Source organism: Strix uralensis, chromosome 3 (assembly GCF_047716275.1).
Source record: "Strix uralensis isolate ZFMK-TIS-50842 chromosome 3, bStrUra1, whole genome shotgun sequence".
Classification (NCBI taxonomy): domain Eukaryota; kingdom Metazoa; phylum Chordata; class Aves; order Strigiformes; family Strigidae; genus Strix; species Strix uralensis.
Window position 1 is genome coordinate 98,699,630 of NC_133974.1, and position 17,845 is coordinate 98,717,474.

Here is a 17,845-nt window from a genome sequence, read left to right on the forward strand (position 1 = left end):
CACCATTTTCAGTTTGTAAGGAAACAGTGTTCCCCACAACTCAAGTCATCTGTCCAGTTGGTGACGAGAGTTCCACAGACTGCTGCTGAGGCCCAGGAAATGGGTGATAAGCCTGAAAAGAATACAGAAACATAGCCCCATGCTATTTGATAGCTCATATCCCAAGTCAGCCTTTCTGGAGCAATACAGAGTTAGAAATCTGTAAATAATGAAGACTGTGGCGCTGCAAGGAAACAGAAACATGAAAAGCTGAATCACATCCTAATATACCAAATGGCTTGGATATCTGAGGAGGAAAGTCTGTGAGCACACAGTCCTTCAGAGAAGACATCAAACAAGATACTAGTGAGTATGTGAGGTCTCCCTCCCCTTCTCCCACTCAAAAAAATAGGAAAAATACTTGAAGAACAAGCTATGATTTCCTTACATGACTTAGTCAAACACTCAAGCACAGATAGGAGAAATGCTTAATCTACCTAGGAGCAGCTAAATAACAGCTAGTGATGTATACCTTCTTCTGAAATGAACAAACCCTCCAAAGCAGTATCTTAACAAAACAAGAAATGTTATTTCTGATACTGATTATATCCCACAAAGACTAAATGAAGAAGTAAAACGTATCTTATACATGTTAGATGTCTGACCCTCCCTGAGCATGCATAGTTTATGCTGTCTAATAATAAAGACCAGGGATGACAGCCTTGTTTTAAAAAAGAAAAAAAAAAAAAAAAACAAACCCAAAAAACAACAAATGATCATTAAAGATTTTTAATCTTCAAATTCTGAAAGTCATTAGTACAATCTTCAGCTTTTGGTTTGTCTTGGTTTTGCTGGTTTAAGATCAGTTCTGAAATCCACTACAACACTGCACATTGGGAGAAGAATCTGTTTTGCTCAAGTGGCCACTCTCAAATTTGAAAGTATAACTAAGAAGTAATAACTCCTGCATTTGTACACAAAGGTACTATACTCAATAAAATGTCCTGACAAAGGGTTTTGAAATAAGACCCCTGATTACAATTTAGTAACTACAGCCAACAAAAAGAGTTTAACAATAATGAATCCATAAAGAACAACAAAAAAACCCCCCGAAAGTAAAAGTTCATTTAAGATTCTGAAACAGGGATAAATTGTATTTTAATAACTGGAGGTTCATTACATCACACACAGTGTATTTTCTACGCTTTCAATGAAGAGTACGTAGTTGACTGAAAACAAGATATAAATCCAAATCTCAATTCCTTTTCCAGTCTTTATTAAACTCTTTCTTCTCAAAGAAAACTTTCACTTATTAATATTAGCCTTGCAACACAATAGGCAGATGTACTCCTATTTTCCAGCGGTCTATTGACACACAGAAGAATCTTGCCCAAAGACAAGATGGCAGATGTACAAATTGTTCCAGTTATGGGGTTTAACCAGATAATCCTATCCTCAAAAACATTATTATAAAATGGGTTCATCAGTGATTTCATTGCATACATCAAGCGCTATAATATTACCTTGCCTGAAGTACTAAAGTTGCACCAGTCTTGAAGTGCATTCAGTATTATAACTATATATTTCTATTCACTCCAAAAACTATGAACACATGAAAACTGAGTGCTCTAAAACAAACATCTGCCATCAAGGATATTAGCAAAATCTGCTGTTCTTATGGAATGTATACAAATGAATTGTAAAAAACCCCTTAGAAGTCTTTATAAATTGTAACTTTATTTCTCTTCAGGAACACTTTAAAGCATTTGAAAGTAAATAAAAATTTACTTAGTTCACAAGCTGTTCTAACACCAAAGTAAATCAGACACTGAAACTCAAATTGCTATAGTTTAAAAAACAAAACACACACCACTGCCCCCCATTTAAATTTTACTTACTTCATTTGCAGCTAGTGAGAACTTCCTTTTTTCCTTCTGTTCAGCATGTATTCTATGTGATTCTCACACTGACATTTACAAAACACTGCAACATTTGGGAACTCTGCTTCTGAATATAATATTAAATATAATAATTGAACACATGGAGGAGCATTGCTTGTTTCCTTAATCAACTGAAATGCACAGGACTATTTTTGTAAAACTAAGAACTCAGCCACTGAGGCAAAGCGTCAAACCTGATCTTAATATTCTGACCTCTGCACATGAAACTTTCTTCAGATGCAAAGACAATCCCACAGTAGTCATCCGACTTTTACTGAGCCACAAATAAAGTCCCTGCACAGGATTACCAGGAGAACTGTACTGTTAAATGGGCACTCTTTCAAAAAAGAAAACAGGATGGCTTCAGTTCATTGTCGTACAATAGTTAAATACCGCATCATATTTTTAATATGGGCCGGACTAGATTTTCAAGCACCCTGACCAAAGTCTGAAAGTGATTATATTCACACAGTTTCATTTTTCTGAAGTCTAAATGGGAAAATAAGTTCGTTCTTTCTTTCTAGTTCTTTCTTGCCTTATGACATTGCTGTGCAAATGTAAACAATTACATTGCTCTGAAAAGTACAGCTGCTTCCAGCATTTTAGACAGAGGTGAACTGATACCCTGCATGACTTTTATCTACTATGGAAAATTCATGAAATGCATGGAAGATGTTTCCTTTAAATAGCATCATTCACAGCAGAGCAGACTTCCAAGATGATGGGATGAAGTTAAAAAATGCAGTATCAAGGATTTTTTGAAAACACAGAGTCTAATAAAGATGAAAAGCACATGCCTAGGAATTAACTGCAAAGATCCAGTTTCCTGGTATTGATCTAGGAATTACAAACAGAGAATTAACTACAAAGGGCGTATTTCTCAGCGTTCCTTTGCAACACTGTAATATAAAAGATACTTTCTATCTGTTCTATCTTGGAGGAAGGCGCGCCACTGGTGCAAACTGGAGTTATTGAAACTCCCCAGATTTATTCAGGCTGAGTATTTTGCCCTAGATTCTGATACTGTTTCACTATTTATTAGTGGTTTAATGTGTGTTACAGAAATATAATTTCTGAGAAATATACTCTAGTCTTAATATAACAGAAATCAAGGATCTGTAATGCATGCAATAGCTGAAAGTCCAACATATCAGGCAGCTTGTTTGCTAAAGCTGCTACTGCAGATTAAAATCTGTATTTTACATTATTCCTGATATCATATATAATTCACTTTTTTGGAAGAATACATTAAAGAAATATGGCAGAAATAATGAAAGCAAGCTAAAAGTCACACCATCAAAAAACCCCAAATGACTAGGCACCGTTTAAATTGAAGTATCTATCTCAGATTGTGATACTTTCCTTAGTATAGCCCTTCTGAAAATCCAGAGGAATGATGAAAGGGGTCGATCTTCCCTTTTGGACTTGCATCTTGCTTTCTTTGAAGCTTTCTTTTAAAAACTCTAACTTGCAAGTAATACACACATGCTCTACTCTGTTATTTTTATGTCCAGAGACTGCCTTTTATAGCAGCAAAACAATTTTTACTCCCACAGGTACAAAGCGACCGTGAAGAGGCTCTAGTGGAGAAAAGGAAAGAGTAAATTCTCGAGGACAGATAGAGGTACCTATGGAAAAAGAACTGCTCTACCTCATTATTTCAGAGGTAACTCCTACTATGCACAACAGTTTACCAGAGTATTTCTCTTCTTTCAGCCAAACTGTATCTGCGTGAAGGTGAGGCAGTGGTGAGAGGGCTGGTGGAAGGAGAAGCAATGTTAGCAAGTCTCTCAAACCATACTGTATTCTGAGAGTGCCACAAGAATTAATACAGTATTAACACTGCAGATGCCTTTGCAGAGGCATTTCCAAGAACATGTTATGATTAGCAAAATCTTTAAATGAAAAAAACCAAACACAAACTCACACTATTATAGTTTGGGATAACGCATTCCTTCTTTTTTTGTGTTGCACAATCCACAGATTTAGTTAATATGCCTTAAAGATGTATCACAGACTGAAGGTCTACCAAATTACGAGCACAGCTGCTGTTAAAAAAAAAGTTTCTGACTATATAAGTGTAACCTTCAAAATCTGCCAACAAAGTTCCTGACCAACAGAACTACTGCACTTTTGTATGCAGCTCTTTTTACCTACTTCTGTAGTGAAATATTTTTAGCTATGTATTTACTTCAGCTAGTAATACTCACTTATAAAATACTGAGATTATGGTTTGCTTTATTCTCCAACACTATAAAAAATGGCTTACCACTGCGAGGCATAAACACAGATATTTAACAGTACCACATGTCCAGTAGTAAAACAGTCCAAGAGTCTCTCTTAATGATGGCCACATTCACTAAAGACAAGGGCTGCCCATAGGTAGTGTTCTTTATTACTCTAACTTTAATCTCTAATTATTAGGACACTTACTGTACTGCATGATCATTGCCTCAAAACAAAAGTAACAGCAAGTATAAACTTTGCTGATTTGCTAAATATATAATGTATTAACTTTTCTCAAATGTTTCATTTTATCTTTACTGAAACTCTGTATTATGCACCACAGGTTTTTAACATTGTTCACTCTTCCTAAATGAAAAGTGCAAAAGACTGAAATGACTTAAGATCCTGTGGCAAAAAAAGCACAGGTAATGGGGCTATCTTTATAGAACATCTGCTTATTATTTTTAAAATTCTAAGAGTTTGAAAATTCAGGCTTTTACCTAAGAAATAACAATGGTGCTTTTCAGTTAAATGATTGATTCTTTTAAATAATTATTTACCTTTACTTAATATATTACAACACTTTTTAATGCTTGTTTTCAATGGATTCATGGAATAAATAGTCAACTGTATGCAGATTTTGAGCCTCTACTAAGAAAGAACTTTCCTAAATTGACTTCTGTTTCCAGCTGTACTCCAATATTTAACCTTTCAAGACTATACTCAAAAAATAGATAGTTTTTGAGATTTCAACTGTTTACACTACTATAGAACTTGTATTTTAAAAACAGAAGTAGATTTTTAGGCTATGTTGAAGGCAATAAACATTTGGTTAATAATGTTCACAAAAGACATTAACACTCCCAAAGTTTTCACAAACTCACTGGTACTTGGAATGGCCAGGAACATGGATAGACCTTTCTTTAATGTATGTATTACCTCATCTATTCATCCCCTGACCAATTAATCAAAATAGACTATACTAAGACTTTTTTCCTCAATGATACTAACAATAAACAGACGACTATTCTTGGGGAGCATAAGGGTGAAGAGGGAGAGATCAATTCAGAGCACACTACTGCAACAACTCAAGTGTAGACCAAAGCACGAACAAGTCATAAGAGAATATAGTTTATGTATTTTATGAAGTATGACAAAACAAATATGTATAAACTATAATATTCTAAGTATTTTTGACATCACATCATGCTATACAATGAGCACTGGATTAATTCATGTTGCGTCTTCTGTTATGAAATAGCTAGTCATATACAGATTTCCAAAAATGTATTTCTATTTCAAACCTTATTGCTAGTTTGTGTTTCATTTACGTATGAAAACACCACTATTGTTTTTAATTTGAGTTTTCTCCAGTTTTCTTCAAAACACACACTAGGCATACACAGTGGTAAAATTAAACATGTCTATTCTAAAGACCTTGCACAATTTTGTTAGGAAAAAACCCAACATATGGAAGGAAATCAGAGCTTTTACTACATAAATGGAGAAGAGAGGGACATCAGTTTGGAACATGGTATGTATATGAGTTTCATTACTTTTCTATTTCAGTCTAATGCAATTTTCCTTAAACAAGTACAAACTCTTACAGTACAATACAAAGGCGCCTTCAAACCAAATCTTCTACCAGTGTCTTGCTCCCTGCGAAGCACTTGTTTTGGCAAACAGCTAGAAGCCTGCCAAGAAAAGGTCATCGATCTTTGCCTGAAAAACTTGAGCCATCTTTATACAGTAAGGGCTTATTACAAACACACAATGCTTACCAGATGTTCAATCAGCTAACTGGATACAATCCAAGGGATGGCTATAAATCCATGGAGAGATGTTCGTTACGAAGGCATTTGCCACACAAAGTCAAAATTACATAAGCCCCCTTTGGAAAACCTCTTCACTGAGCAATGCAGTTTAAAAGGATCATGCATTGTCACTGAACTGTCACCAAGTGCTGATTTGTGCTTGCACTCATACCTTTAAAAGAATTTTGGGTTTGAACAGTTAGTCTGCAAGGTTCATTTTTGCAAACAAATGCCTCGCCATTACTGAAGTCAGTGTTAACTTGCAAGAGCAAAGAACTTAATATGGACTCTCACACTATTATTTCATAGCTCTTCCTCTAAGGCTTTCCAGTTATTGTCATTTGGGTAACAACACAGAAATGTCTGCTTTCAGATGCCATGCTACCAACAGGTGAAGTTTTGTCTCAGAAGAAACACATCACCTACCACACCAACAAGGAAATATGCACATTAGTCAGATGAATGACAGATAACTACCGACATTAACTTACTGTAAAAGATTTTTGGGAAAACAAGAGATTTATTTGAAGTTGTTCATTTGAGGTATGCCAAAGTTGTCTGGCTGAGCATCATAACCTTCAAGTTTCCATATTAGTATAAATGCAGTGCTTGTGGGTGGGGTGTTGGGTTGGATTTTTGTTTCATTTGTTTCTTGTGTTTTTTTATTTTTTAGTAAACAAACTAAAAACTCAAGATCTGGATGGGCAAAGATTTCTTCCAGTTGTAAACACAGTCATAAAATAGATGAATAGTTCCAAGAAGAGAAAGAAAGAAACCTAGAAAAATTTGTAATAAGCAACCACACTTCAGCACAGAGGTATTTTAAGATTAAACCAAATAAGACCCAAAAGAAAATACATATTAGTAACAGTTCTGAATTACTCCTCCTAAGAGAAAATGAAAGCATAGCAGAAGGAGAAAACTTTGCAAATCAGTTTAAGCTTCTTTTATTTCTTTGATATTACCCTTTTTCCTCACTTGCAATTTGAATGAGTGCTGATCTTTTGGTACTGAAGAAATGAAAAGCTGAATGGGGAAAAAATAATCCCCAGAACCCTACCTACATAAAACCAAAGCTTCAAAGGAAATAGGTTCTCAGTTGATACTGCATAATGAGTTTTGAAAACAAAGATTCTGGTTACAGTTGAAGTTGGCTCACACACTACTGCTTGCTGTTGTTCTGTTAAAGGAAGGAAGACTACAGAAGGAAAACCAAAAAGCTAGTGTAGTATCCTATCCTTACCCAAGTTACGAATAAAAATGTGAGATTAGGCCTTTAGAAGAAGCAGGGTCCTCCTTACTGAGACTGAACAGAGCAGAGCAACAAATGTGTGCTTACATTCTCTGAATGGGTATTTTGCTTTACACTGGGAAGGGAGAAAAGCTTTACAATAGGGACACTTCAAACCCATCTCCCTGAGCACACAATATTCCTGAGAACTTTCAGGGGGAGCTATATTTGTGAAAGGGCTCTAACTCATAAACCTACCTTAGTCAAGTGACTGATCCAGTTAGCACTGCCAGTTCAGCACTGTCCTGTTCAGTTAGTTTTAGACTACTTTAACTCCCAGAAAAATCGCCAGCATTGAGTCTAAAAATCTAATGTTCATATGGCTTGCTGAGTCTTGGTAAACAGCTTCCCAGGCATCAAGCAGCATCCTTCTTTCACAGATACTTTACATTTTATCCCTGCCCCAATGCTGCAAAAGATCCATTCATGCAGATCCTTTCCACTCTACCTACAGCTCTGGAGAAGCTGCAGAGGCATGTTGGGGCCCCCCCGAGGGCAGCGCACTCTGACTCCACCTTTGCCTCTCCCCTGACTCTATATGGCTCTTCCTAAACCACTTCCAACACATCAGCTTCCTCTTAGACATTAAAATACAGAGGAAGGTAAGGATGTCTGTGTTGAATGCTCAATCAAATTTTGGCTTGCAAAATAAGTTATAGGAAGGACTCTGCAGCAAAGCTATTAAGGGACTCCAGGAATCTTCTTTTCCATGTGTTTACCATAACACATGGGACATTATACAATAGGTTCTCCATCCATTCTCATTTAAAAAACAATCAATCTAGAAAAGAGGTAATCTTGTAAACAAGTGGTTAAACCAGCACAGACAAAACTAATACAATAAAGAAGGCTGACTCCTGTGTTAAAATCTTAAAATGCAATTATTCGCAATGACAAGCTGGTGATTAACTTGAAACTTTCTTTAAGAAAGTGATGCTACTGCCAGGAGGAATAGCAAAGGTGGGCTAGAGATACATCCTGATGGAAGAGATGTATCCATGGGAATAATGAACAATTTGTACTTCCTAAAAAACTGTGAAATGTTTCTAGAAAGAGGTGAGCTGCTCTCCACCTACTGGAAGAATATTCAGCTGAGGTTTATATATCTAGTCATATACTACAAAGTCTGAAAGGAAGCATTCTTTCACAGCCTGTTCAACAACCCAGGGTCAGCAGCTGATGGCTATCAGAAACTACTTCATGGTCTGCCTGATGAATCTTTCAACAGCACCATGAACATCCCAAAACAGCAACAATCAGAAATAATAATAATAATAAAAAAAAAAAAAAATCAAACATCACCCAATCTGTCAAAGTTGTATTTGCAATAGAAGACATTAGTGAAAGAAAACACCACTCTTCACTAACACAAATTCCTGAAACAACCAAGCAAAAAGACTAGCTCCTGGATGCAAGTCATTTAGACATTAAGATTCCTGTGTAAGCACCTTCTGCTGTTCTCTGTTCAGACAGTGCCTAGCACAAGCAGATCTCATTTTCTGGGCCCTTACAGCGTAAGAAGCATAATTAATGATGATGACGACGACAACTACAAAATAGTCTAAGGAACAAAAGCTCTGACAAATGGATACATTCAGAATTGAAGAGACAGCTTTCAATCCATGGAGTATTTTCCGCTAACAGATCTTTGCAAAACGATGCTGCAACATGGACCAGAAATACAATTTTTCTTGCTGTATTGATTCTATCAAAGTTGGATGCCTGGAACAAATCCTGTGGATGTTCTGATTAACAAGCTATATCTATGTCATAGACTTACCAAGTATGAGACACAAAAATGACATTAAGCAGCATACCCTGCTTCTACTGATAGTATTTTCCTTTCTCCTGCCATAACATATGCCAATCAGCAATAATTTTATTTGCAAAATTGAGAGCATGCAAGTAAAAAGAAACCTGTTCTAAACTCATATATTTTGACATAAATGTTAAGTACATAACCTGATGTAGTCAGAAGTCTAAGGACTTCTTTGTTGGATATTTCAATGCAAAAGACCTAATAATCAACCTAAACAAAATGTTTTGCGTTCACAAAATACTGCCATGACTTCATCTGGCAAGTTTTATTATTAAATATCACCTTAAGTTCTTCATCCTGTGAAACTAAAGTATCTTGTGAGCAGATGAATCTGAAGATGAATGTATTAGAAGATGTAATCCTCTGTAACTACATAACTTGTAGACATAACCAAGAACCTCCAGGAGGCTGCTTTCTGCAGTACCTACCACCTCCAGTATGAGCTGTGGTGTTTTACTGCAATTCAACTGCCTGCTCTAAAATGGGGAATCTGTAATTATCTAGAAAAACAATTGCATAATGCAAATGGGGACATCTAAAAATGATAAATAATCATTACAATTGATTAGACATAGTACATAGAAAAAGATTTTTGAATAGTTCTTGGATTTTTATTATGTTACCTATAATAAATACAGTTAAGAAAAACTAATGTGTCAAGGTCATTCTGAAGTCATCTTGCAGTTGATTTAATACTGACATATTGCAAATGGTAACTTAATTTGTAAGTTGGTAGAAAGCTACCATAAGTAACTGTATACATTTGTGTCACACATAAACCAATAATTCCAAAGAAAGAAGAAATCTACAATGACAAACGCAGCAGGGAGGTCACAAGCTTTTAAATATAGTAGCATCTGTCTTTCAGTCTATGTAAAACTGACTTTGTTGAAAATATTTTTAATCATTCCTCAGGCAATTTACCTCTCTTACCCACTTGATGGCCATCTGTTATTCCAGTTTATAAATTCAATCATTGTGTCATCATATAGTTATGTTTTAAACTTTCAGCCTGCATTTGGATCTTGATCAGCTACACAGGAGCTCTTAAGTATTTCTGAAATCGTTCAAAAAACTTCACTCACAAAACTCTATAAGCACTAAAATAGACGAAAAACCACTGCCAAAGCATGTCAATAAAACAGTCAATGAGTGCACTTCAACCTAGAAATAATTCATACGCTACAGCAACACTGAATTAATATAGAAAATCAATATGACCTCGGACAACAAACAACACTGAAGAAATGAATAAACCAGCATTTCTTTATAGAGTCTCCTGTTCATTGAAAGACTGATGAAGAGACATATCCTTCTCCATAGTCCTGGCAGAAGTTGAAGATGCAAGACTAAGAAGCCATGCAATCATTAGATCCAGTTTGCAGAGTAACAGAGAATAAATATGACAGATCTTTCCCAGCTAATTACTTCTTGCAAACACCTGTCTACTACAAACTTTGTTTTTCTTATAACTGCATATATAATGTGAAGTCACCAGGTGTTTGGTTAATAACAGAATTGATTGATTACATGCTCTGCAAGTATAACAAAAATATTCTGGCAGAGTAACAACAACAATCACCCTTATTTTGATCTGGTCTCCCAAAAGCAAGTTATCAGAAACGCTTAAAGATCCTATGTGCTTGCATATGGTACAGTACATGGCTCAATGAAGTTAAGCAAAAAATTTCAACTAATACTACCAGATGCTGTGTCAGGTCCACAGAAGCTCCATTTGTTGTTTGACCAAAGGGATTTGTTTTTAAAATATCCCTTAAAGTTCTGAGTGGGCAGTTATTATTTGTCAACACTTAAAAACTCCAGTAAAAGTATTAAAATTATAAATAAATATTTTTATAAATAGAACTTTACTGATTAACTGTTGCAGTTATTTTAGCCTGTGAATGGATACCTTAGTGCATATCCATTTGGGAAGTTTCCACTGACACAGCTGTTTCCATTCATGGGAAACACAAATATGTATTTACTCTGAACGCACAGAGCCATTTTAAATAAAGTAAATCTACAGAAGGTAAATAACCCTGCAGATCAGTTTTGGCATAGAGAGTGTAAAGACCTGAATCACAAGTGTAATGGAAATACTGGTTATACAGTTTGAAATGGAGAATTTTAAAAACTTATTTTAAGAGCTGTGTTCGCCCTCTCTTCCTATGTCCACATCAGCAAAGCATGCTAAAGTATTTTGCTGAACTGCTTTCAGAAGCACAATATGGGAATGTTCAGATTTTAACAGAAAAATTTAAATCCTAACTTTTAAGAACATCACCTTCTACGTGATAAACAGTTTATTTAGCATTTCTTTTCAGTATGTGGGCCAGACAAAAAATTGCTAAAATAAGTAGTTACTCACCCTCCCTCTCAGTGCAGAACAAACATTCAGAAGCTACGAGCAGGCTCCAAAACAGGAATAGTGTAAAAAAGGTGATGATAAAAATGTTCCTATGGGGTTTGTTGTTGTTCTTGTAAGGGCTTTTTATGTAGTTTAGCATTTGTGATTTTCAACTTTTTCTGCTTTGAAGACTAGAATTGAATGGGAGTAAGTTCTAGAAAATTATGTTTTTAGAACAAATCCAAATTCTCTGAGATGTGAACTATCCACTGGGAGAGCTGGCAGTGCTGCAAGATATCTAGTGGAAAGCAGTCTAAAGCCTTGGGCTTTCCAGGCTGCCCCCTAACAAGTGCACTGTTACTGCTGGAGAAGTAGAGCTTTTCCTTCAGGCAGCTTCTGAAAGAAATTTCACAATATAGGAAGTGGCAGAGAAGCTGGCACATCTCTACAACTCCTGTGGATTTGTAGCTTGTCTTTAGAATGGGAAAAAAATTGCAAGTAGCAAAGGCAGCAACTCAACCGTTCTTTCTACAGTTCCACATAAAACTACTTGCCAGATGCTGTATTGGTATCTCAGGGTGGCTCTCAACAAGTCTGTCTCAATGTGGCAGGGAGAGACAGAAGCACTCTTTACCTCCCTTTGTAACCTGCCATATTTCCATCTATTCTGTACACCTAAGCCTCACAAGTGATGCAAGTCCATGAATTATCCAGTTTAGAGGAGGGGGAAGGAAGAAAAGAAATTGTGTACTTTTGAGGAAGTCAGCTTATAACAATGAACTGTTTTCACTGGTTTGCCATGCAAGTGCAAATAGTGCAGAGGGATAAGCAATCTGGCAGCTAGGACTAAGGGACAATTGAATTTTAAGAGGTATATGGTAACATCTTATGTCAATAGTATGTAAAAGCTTACTAAAATTATTGAGAATGTACTACTTTTATCCACCATTTAGGATTTTGTATGTAAACTTTCAATTTCTATAGCAATTTATTCATGTAAGGGCTCATTTGCAAAATTAAGACTTTTGCCTCTTAGAGACAATCTAATAGAGGACAAAGTTCTCTGCCCATATTAATGGATTCACCTAATCTTAAGTCAATTGTACCAAACCAGAATTTGGATATCTATCTTAAAAATATTTTAGACGTGCCAAATAACTGAAGTTACATTATTGATTGCTGATAATTAGAAACCTGCATATATCACATAGAAGGAACAAGTCCAATTTTCAGTACCCAGAATTACAAGACAATACTGGTTGGCAAGCATACACTACCTCTCAATGGCTGAGAACTTTATAGCCAATTTTTTAAAAAATACTGCTAACTGAGAAACATGCAACATGATTGCTTCCTCCAGTTAAAATTACTGCTACAGGTATTTTTATTTTCATGAGTTGCCATTTTTTTCCCCTCCAGAATTCAAGGTGAAATAGTGATACCCATTTCCACGTAACGAAAAGAATGCCATGTACTCTGTGCTATTCACAACGAAGACTGGAATTCAAAAACAAGATCCTGGTTAACAAATTGGGTCAAGAGTAGCAATCACCTCAACCAACCCTAGCCACTCAGAAGTCATGTGTTTAGTCTAATCTTATGTTTCTTTTATAGTCAATGAATACAGATCAACTACAGTGAACTGCCCCATTGAAATGCATAAAATACATATCAGATGTATTCTATTTACATACACATTTATACATGTATATATACATAGATCAAATGAAATAGAGTAAGTTACTTTCCATGTGGGTTAAGTGTTTCTGTTCGCTACAGGATGACATTAAACTAGGTGCTTCACTAAGACAGCTGAAGCGAGAGGACGCTCATCCAAAATTATCAAGGACTTAGCCCTAATAAAGCAGGCTAAAAATAGGATTTCAAAACATCACAAAACAGCATAAAACCAGTTTAAAAGCTGTTGTACAAACCTGGTCCAATCTTCCTTATGAGGAAACCTGTAACCTTCTTAGAGAATTTTAAAATACTTGTACAAAACACTTTTCCACAGTTATTTAATTGTATGGGAAAGCTCTAAAACTATACAAGTTCTATTGGATTTTGTAAGCTCACCAACTTCTCCAGGGTTCTGCCAAACTCACCTTAACTAAAGCCTCTTGGTCTTCCCAAGGGCTCCCCATAAGACAGCATTTCATAAGCTGTTTTCTTGTGGTGGCCTGTTTCCATTCTAGTGCTCCCCTTCAATGCTAACGTAGTGACACAAATTCTAGTTCTGCCAATTTCTTTCCAAGCACCTTTCAAGTGTCATAGAGTAATGCACCACATAATACAGGAGACATTACCATAGCCATTTTTTCTTTTCCTGTATAAAAGGCTACCGACTTTTGAAGAACAACATAACACCATTCTTCCTGCCCTTTCACAGTCTGACACACCCGAATGCACCTTGTGATGGAATAGTAACACTATGCTCATCTGGGTATCACTTAATTATCAATGGAGGGTTGGAAGAACATCTACCTGCTCTATGACAGAACCACACCAATGCCTTTAAACACATTTTGGTTCCATCATAGGCATGCCAATTAGCAAGATATGTGGAAACTACTATTTAGCTGATATTTTCTTCTATATGCAGGAAGACAAAATGTGGCTGTAAGGTGAAGTTTAAATAGTAGTTTGTTTTGTTTTTAAAATTCAGGATTTATAGCAATATGTGTTTTTGCAAGCTACTGTGGCCACAGCACAGCAATTCATTACGAAGAACAGAAATATAAACGTGTTCTTCCGCTGTTTCTCAACTGTGCCAGGCAAAATAATTTCATTTCATTTCATAGCATTTTCTATTTCAGCTGTTTACGTGAGTCTTCTTTATGTGCTGTGAACCAATGATAACTTCATCTAGCTGAGCTCTATGAGCTACTGGGGAAAGCTGATCAGTGGACATAATTTAAAATAATCATCCCAAACCAGCCATCTAGGCCATTTCAACAGGTCAGGCTGTTATTGAGAGCATGACTAAGATACACAGATTTGCTGCTTCTTAAATTCTGTTATTCCCACTCTGTTCCCATTTAATACCAGAAAAATATCTTCAGAACTTAATAAATATTTCTCTTCCATCTTCTTTTGTTTTTTTTCCCCCCACACGTAACTCCTGTGTCATAAAAATGAAAACACCTCTTACTACAACATTTTGGTCATTACTTTACTTGAAAAAGAAAACATTTAGTGGAAAAATACCAAATAATTTTAAAAGCAAATATACTCTTCCCCCCCACCTTTGACATCTTATAATTTCTAACAACATAATGGTTAGCGTTCTTCCAAAAATTAGAATTTGGAAGTTTCTTCTGGAAATTAATACTAGACTATTCTCATTTCATTACTGTCCTTTTAGCTGGTATTGTTACCACTGGTGATTAACAAGGTAAGATGAACTGCAACTGCTCATTGACTCACAGGCAGATACATCAAAATGTGTTCATTTTAACTTGAGCTCATACAGATGTAAGAAGATACTGGCACAGCACCTCCTCTAACACTTCCATTGCAGAGACCCTTGGAAGACTCCATTCATGAAAGAATAAGATAAAATATTGAAAATCCCTACCTTCACCCGATGATCCTGAAAGGTCTATGATGACATACACTCTTCCTTCTGGCTCCAAGTCAATCTACAATCAAGAAGAGAATTAGAAGAAAACTTAGAATGGCTCCCAAAGCAAGTGACTGCACATGCAGGAAACAAAGTTTCCAAAACTCCTGAAGCCAACGTGTAGGCAGGACACATAGGCAGGTCTACAGTTCACTACCAACAGAGCATCCTTTTGCAAAGAGGTGTTGAGGACCTTGCACCTTCACAGAAGTGAAAAACCAAAGTGTGTGCCCTCAGCACCTGGAAAGCTCGAACCCAGTGAATTTTACAAATCAAATATTCAAAGCACTGTTCTGCCATACATTTGCACCAGTATTTCCAAGGAGACAAGGAAGAAAATTAAAAAGTGCTAGTATCGAATAACTTTTTTAACTGTAATTTATACTGAGCCCAGCTATTCAAATGCAAAAAACAACACTGTGACCTATTCAGATCCCAACGAGACAGATCAGCTCTGGTCACAGAATAGGGAAAATGAACACACACAGCTCATATGGCCGGTTAACACGTGTTTATAATACTCCCTTTGTATCCCCACTGGGAGAAAGAAATACATGCTTCATCCTTTTTTTTCTGAAATACCAAATTTGTTTATTTCTGCACCATTCTGGTAGATTTGAAGGAGTCTTTCCTCTTGTGGGGATCACTTCCACTCAACATGAAACACAGGTGCTCAGTATCAAGCTACTGTACTTCAAGATTTCACAGGCTGTGGGAATAAGCTCTTGTACGTTTAGGCACCGCAATGAAGAGCTCATTACAAATTGTCCTGTATTGTACCACACTAAATAGTGCTGGATTTGAGTATCCTAATGGTGGCCCACACATTACAATTTTTGCAGCCACCCATCTCTCAAAAATTTAACTGTAACTAAAACACTATGTAATTGATAGCTCTTACTGTCACATAGCAGTTGTCACACAGTTTCAGAAACTGAGTGATGTGGTGCACATTAATACTAAAAGAGAATGAAAATACAGTATGTAAAGCACAGAGGTAAAATTGCATGCCCACTGCCAGGGTGCTTCAAGGGGTCGTGTCTGCCAGGGCCTGTCCTCTGTTCTGCCATTCCAGCCAGGAGCGAGCAGCCCCAGCACTGGGCATCAGGCACTCCCTGGGGATGGGGGCAGGCCAGGGCCAGGCCCAGGCTGGCATGTGGGCCCACAGGTAGGCCCAGCTTGGCAGGACCCAGGACTGGGCAGGGCAGGGCTGTGGGGAGCTGGAGACCGGCCCTGCTGCAGCATTGCTGGGGCAGAGGCTGGCAGTCCTGGGCCTAACATGGGAGCAGGACTATGGGTCCTTGTCGGTGCCAGACCAAACAGACACAGGGCGAAAAGAAGGGAGCGTGCCTCATTGCTGGAGTTCAGCCAAGTCCTGCTCTTCACGGGCAGAAACCCCAGAACTTTCCTGATGCTTCTGCTACACTGGGGCAACTGCACGTGGGGCCTGTGGCTGGGAACAGGCTACCTCCCCTCCCACCCCACCACAGCCTCTTCCTGCGCCATGCTGCTCTGCCGCAACGTTGGACGGCAGGCCTTGCTTCGCCGATGTTGGCAATTGACACCGAGCTGCCTCTTAAGTCACAAGTGACATCAGAGTATGGCACTAGGACAGAATAAGATGATAATCAGGAGATCACCAATTCACACTAATGACTTGGGAGATCCATCTGTTGGTCTTTGCAAATTAGCAAGTAAATGAGGAAAGGAAGGAAATGCCAAAACGTCAAGGCTATGCCAGGCTTTGCCTGTCAACATTCAGCAGACAGCTTCACAGGGCAACCTTTTTTGTCTCCAGGTTTCACTCATCACCTGAGAGGACCTTTACATGAGGGGCACCTCTGCTGTTTCCTTCTTTTGGGCCACAGCTGCTGAATACATCATGCTGATGCAAGCTCCTCCCTCCATGAACCAGCTCCTCACAAAAACGCTTCTGTGCCATTCAAAAGCAAGCTGGTAAGAGGAGTTCACAGGTCTGGCTGATGTCATAGGACCAACAGATCAAGCAAATGATCTCAACAGCTGTATTGTAAATAGACGAGGCAGGAAATAGGTGTTAGGGAAGCCAGGGGTTACTCAGAGGAGAGGAAAATGAAAGCATCGTTGAGTGTTTTTCCATAAATAAAGTGTTGACTATTAAGTACAGACATTTTTAACAATTTCTGGACTGGCAGCATGAGTTTTGTGAGGGAGTTTTTGGTTGGGGTTTTTTTTTTTGCTTTTAAATAAAGCTACTGATCTTGAAATACTGCTCCTCTCCCTTTGCAGTTTTTAAATAGGAAAAATATTAGATCAGAGGCACAGGTGTATGAATAGACTTTGATGTCTATGCTGAGAGAGGCTTTTAAAAAACTGCTATAGCACTCAACAGATGGCTGTATTAAAGACAGGCATGTCTAATGCTACGTTTTTATCAGCACTATGTACTGTTTGGTTAAGCTTTCAGTAAAATACTTTATACAGTTCAAATCCCAGTGTGCACAGACACATACAAAACCCCAACACCATCCCTGCAGAAGAATCAGGCACCTGGAGGAGCTGGTAACCACCATCACAAAATCTGTTCTGCCCATCTAAGTACAAACAGCACTGGAAGCAACTCAGGAAAAAGACTGGAGCACTGAAGCCAAGTCTCCACTGCCCATCAAGTGGACTGTTTTCATATACAGTTTATTACAAATGCTGCTTATTGTTTTTGATTCAGAATTTTTGCTGATGCTCTAAGCAGAATGAACTATTTATAAAAGTGAGTCTCTCTTACAAAGAGAGTATGTTTCAGTCTTAAAAAGTTCTAATACCAATGA

At 37.4% G+C, this 17,845-nt stretch overlaps 1 protein-coding gene across 3 annotated transcripts in view; it reads right to left on the bottom strand.

Moving 5' to 3' along the window:
- Positions 1 to 17,845, bottom strand: part of PRKCE (protein kinase C epsilon) — a 298,545-nt gene that overhangs the window by 181,961 nt on the left and 98,739 nt on the right. For all 3 annotated transcript variants that reach the window (XM_074863552.1, XM_074863553.1, XM_074863554.1), the window contains exon 2: positions 14,997 to 15,060. In XM_074863552.1, coding sequence (XP_074719653.1) covers positions 14,997 to 15,060 — 64 coding nt within the window. The remainder of the gene's footprint in view (positions 1 to 14,996; positions 15,061 to 17,845) is intronic.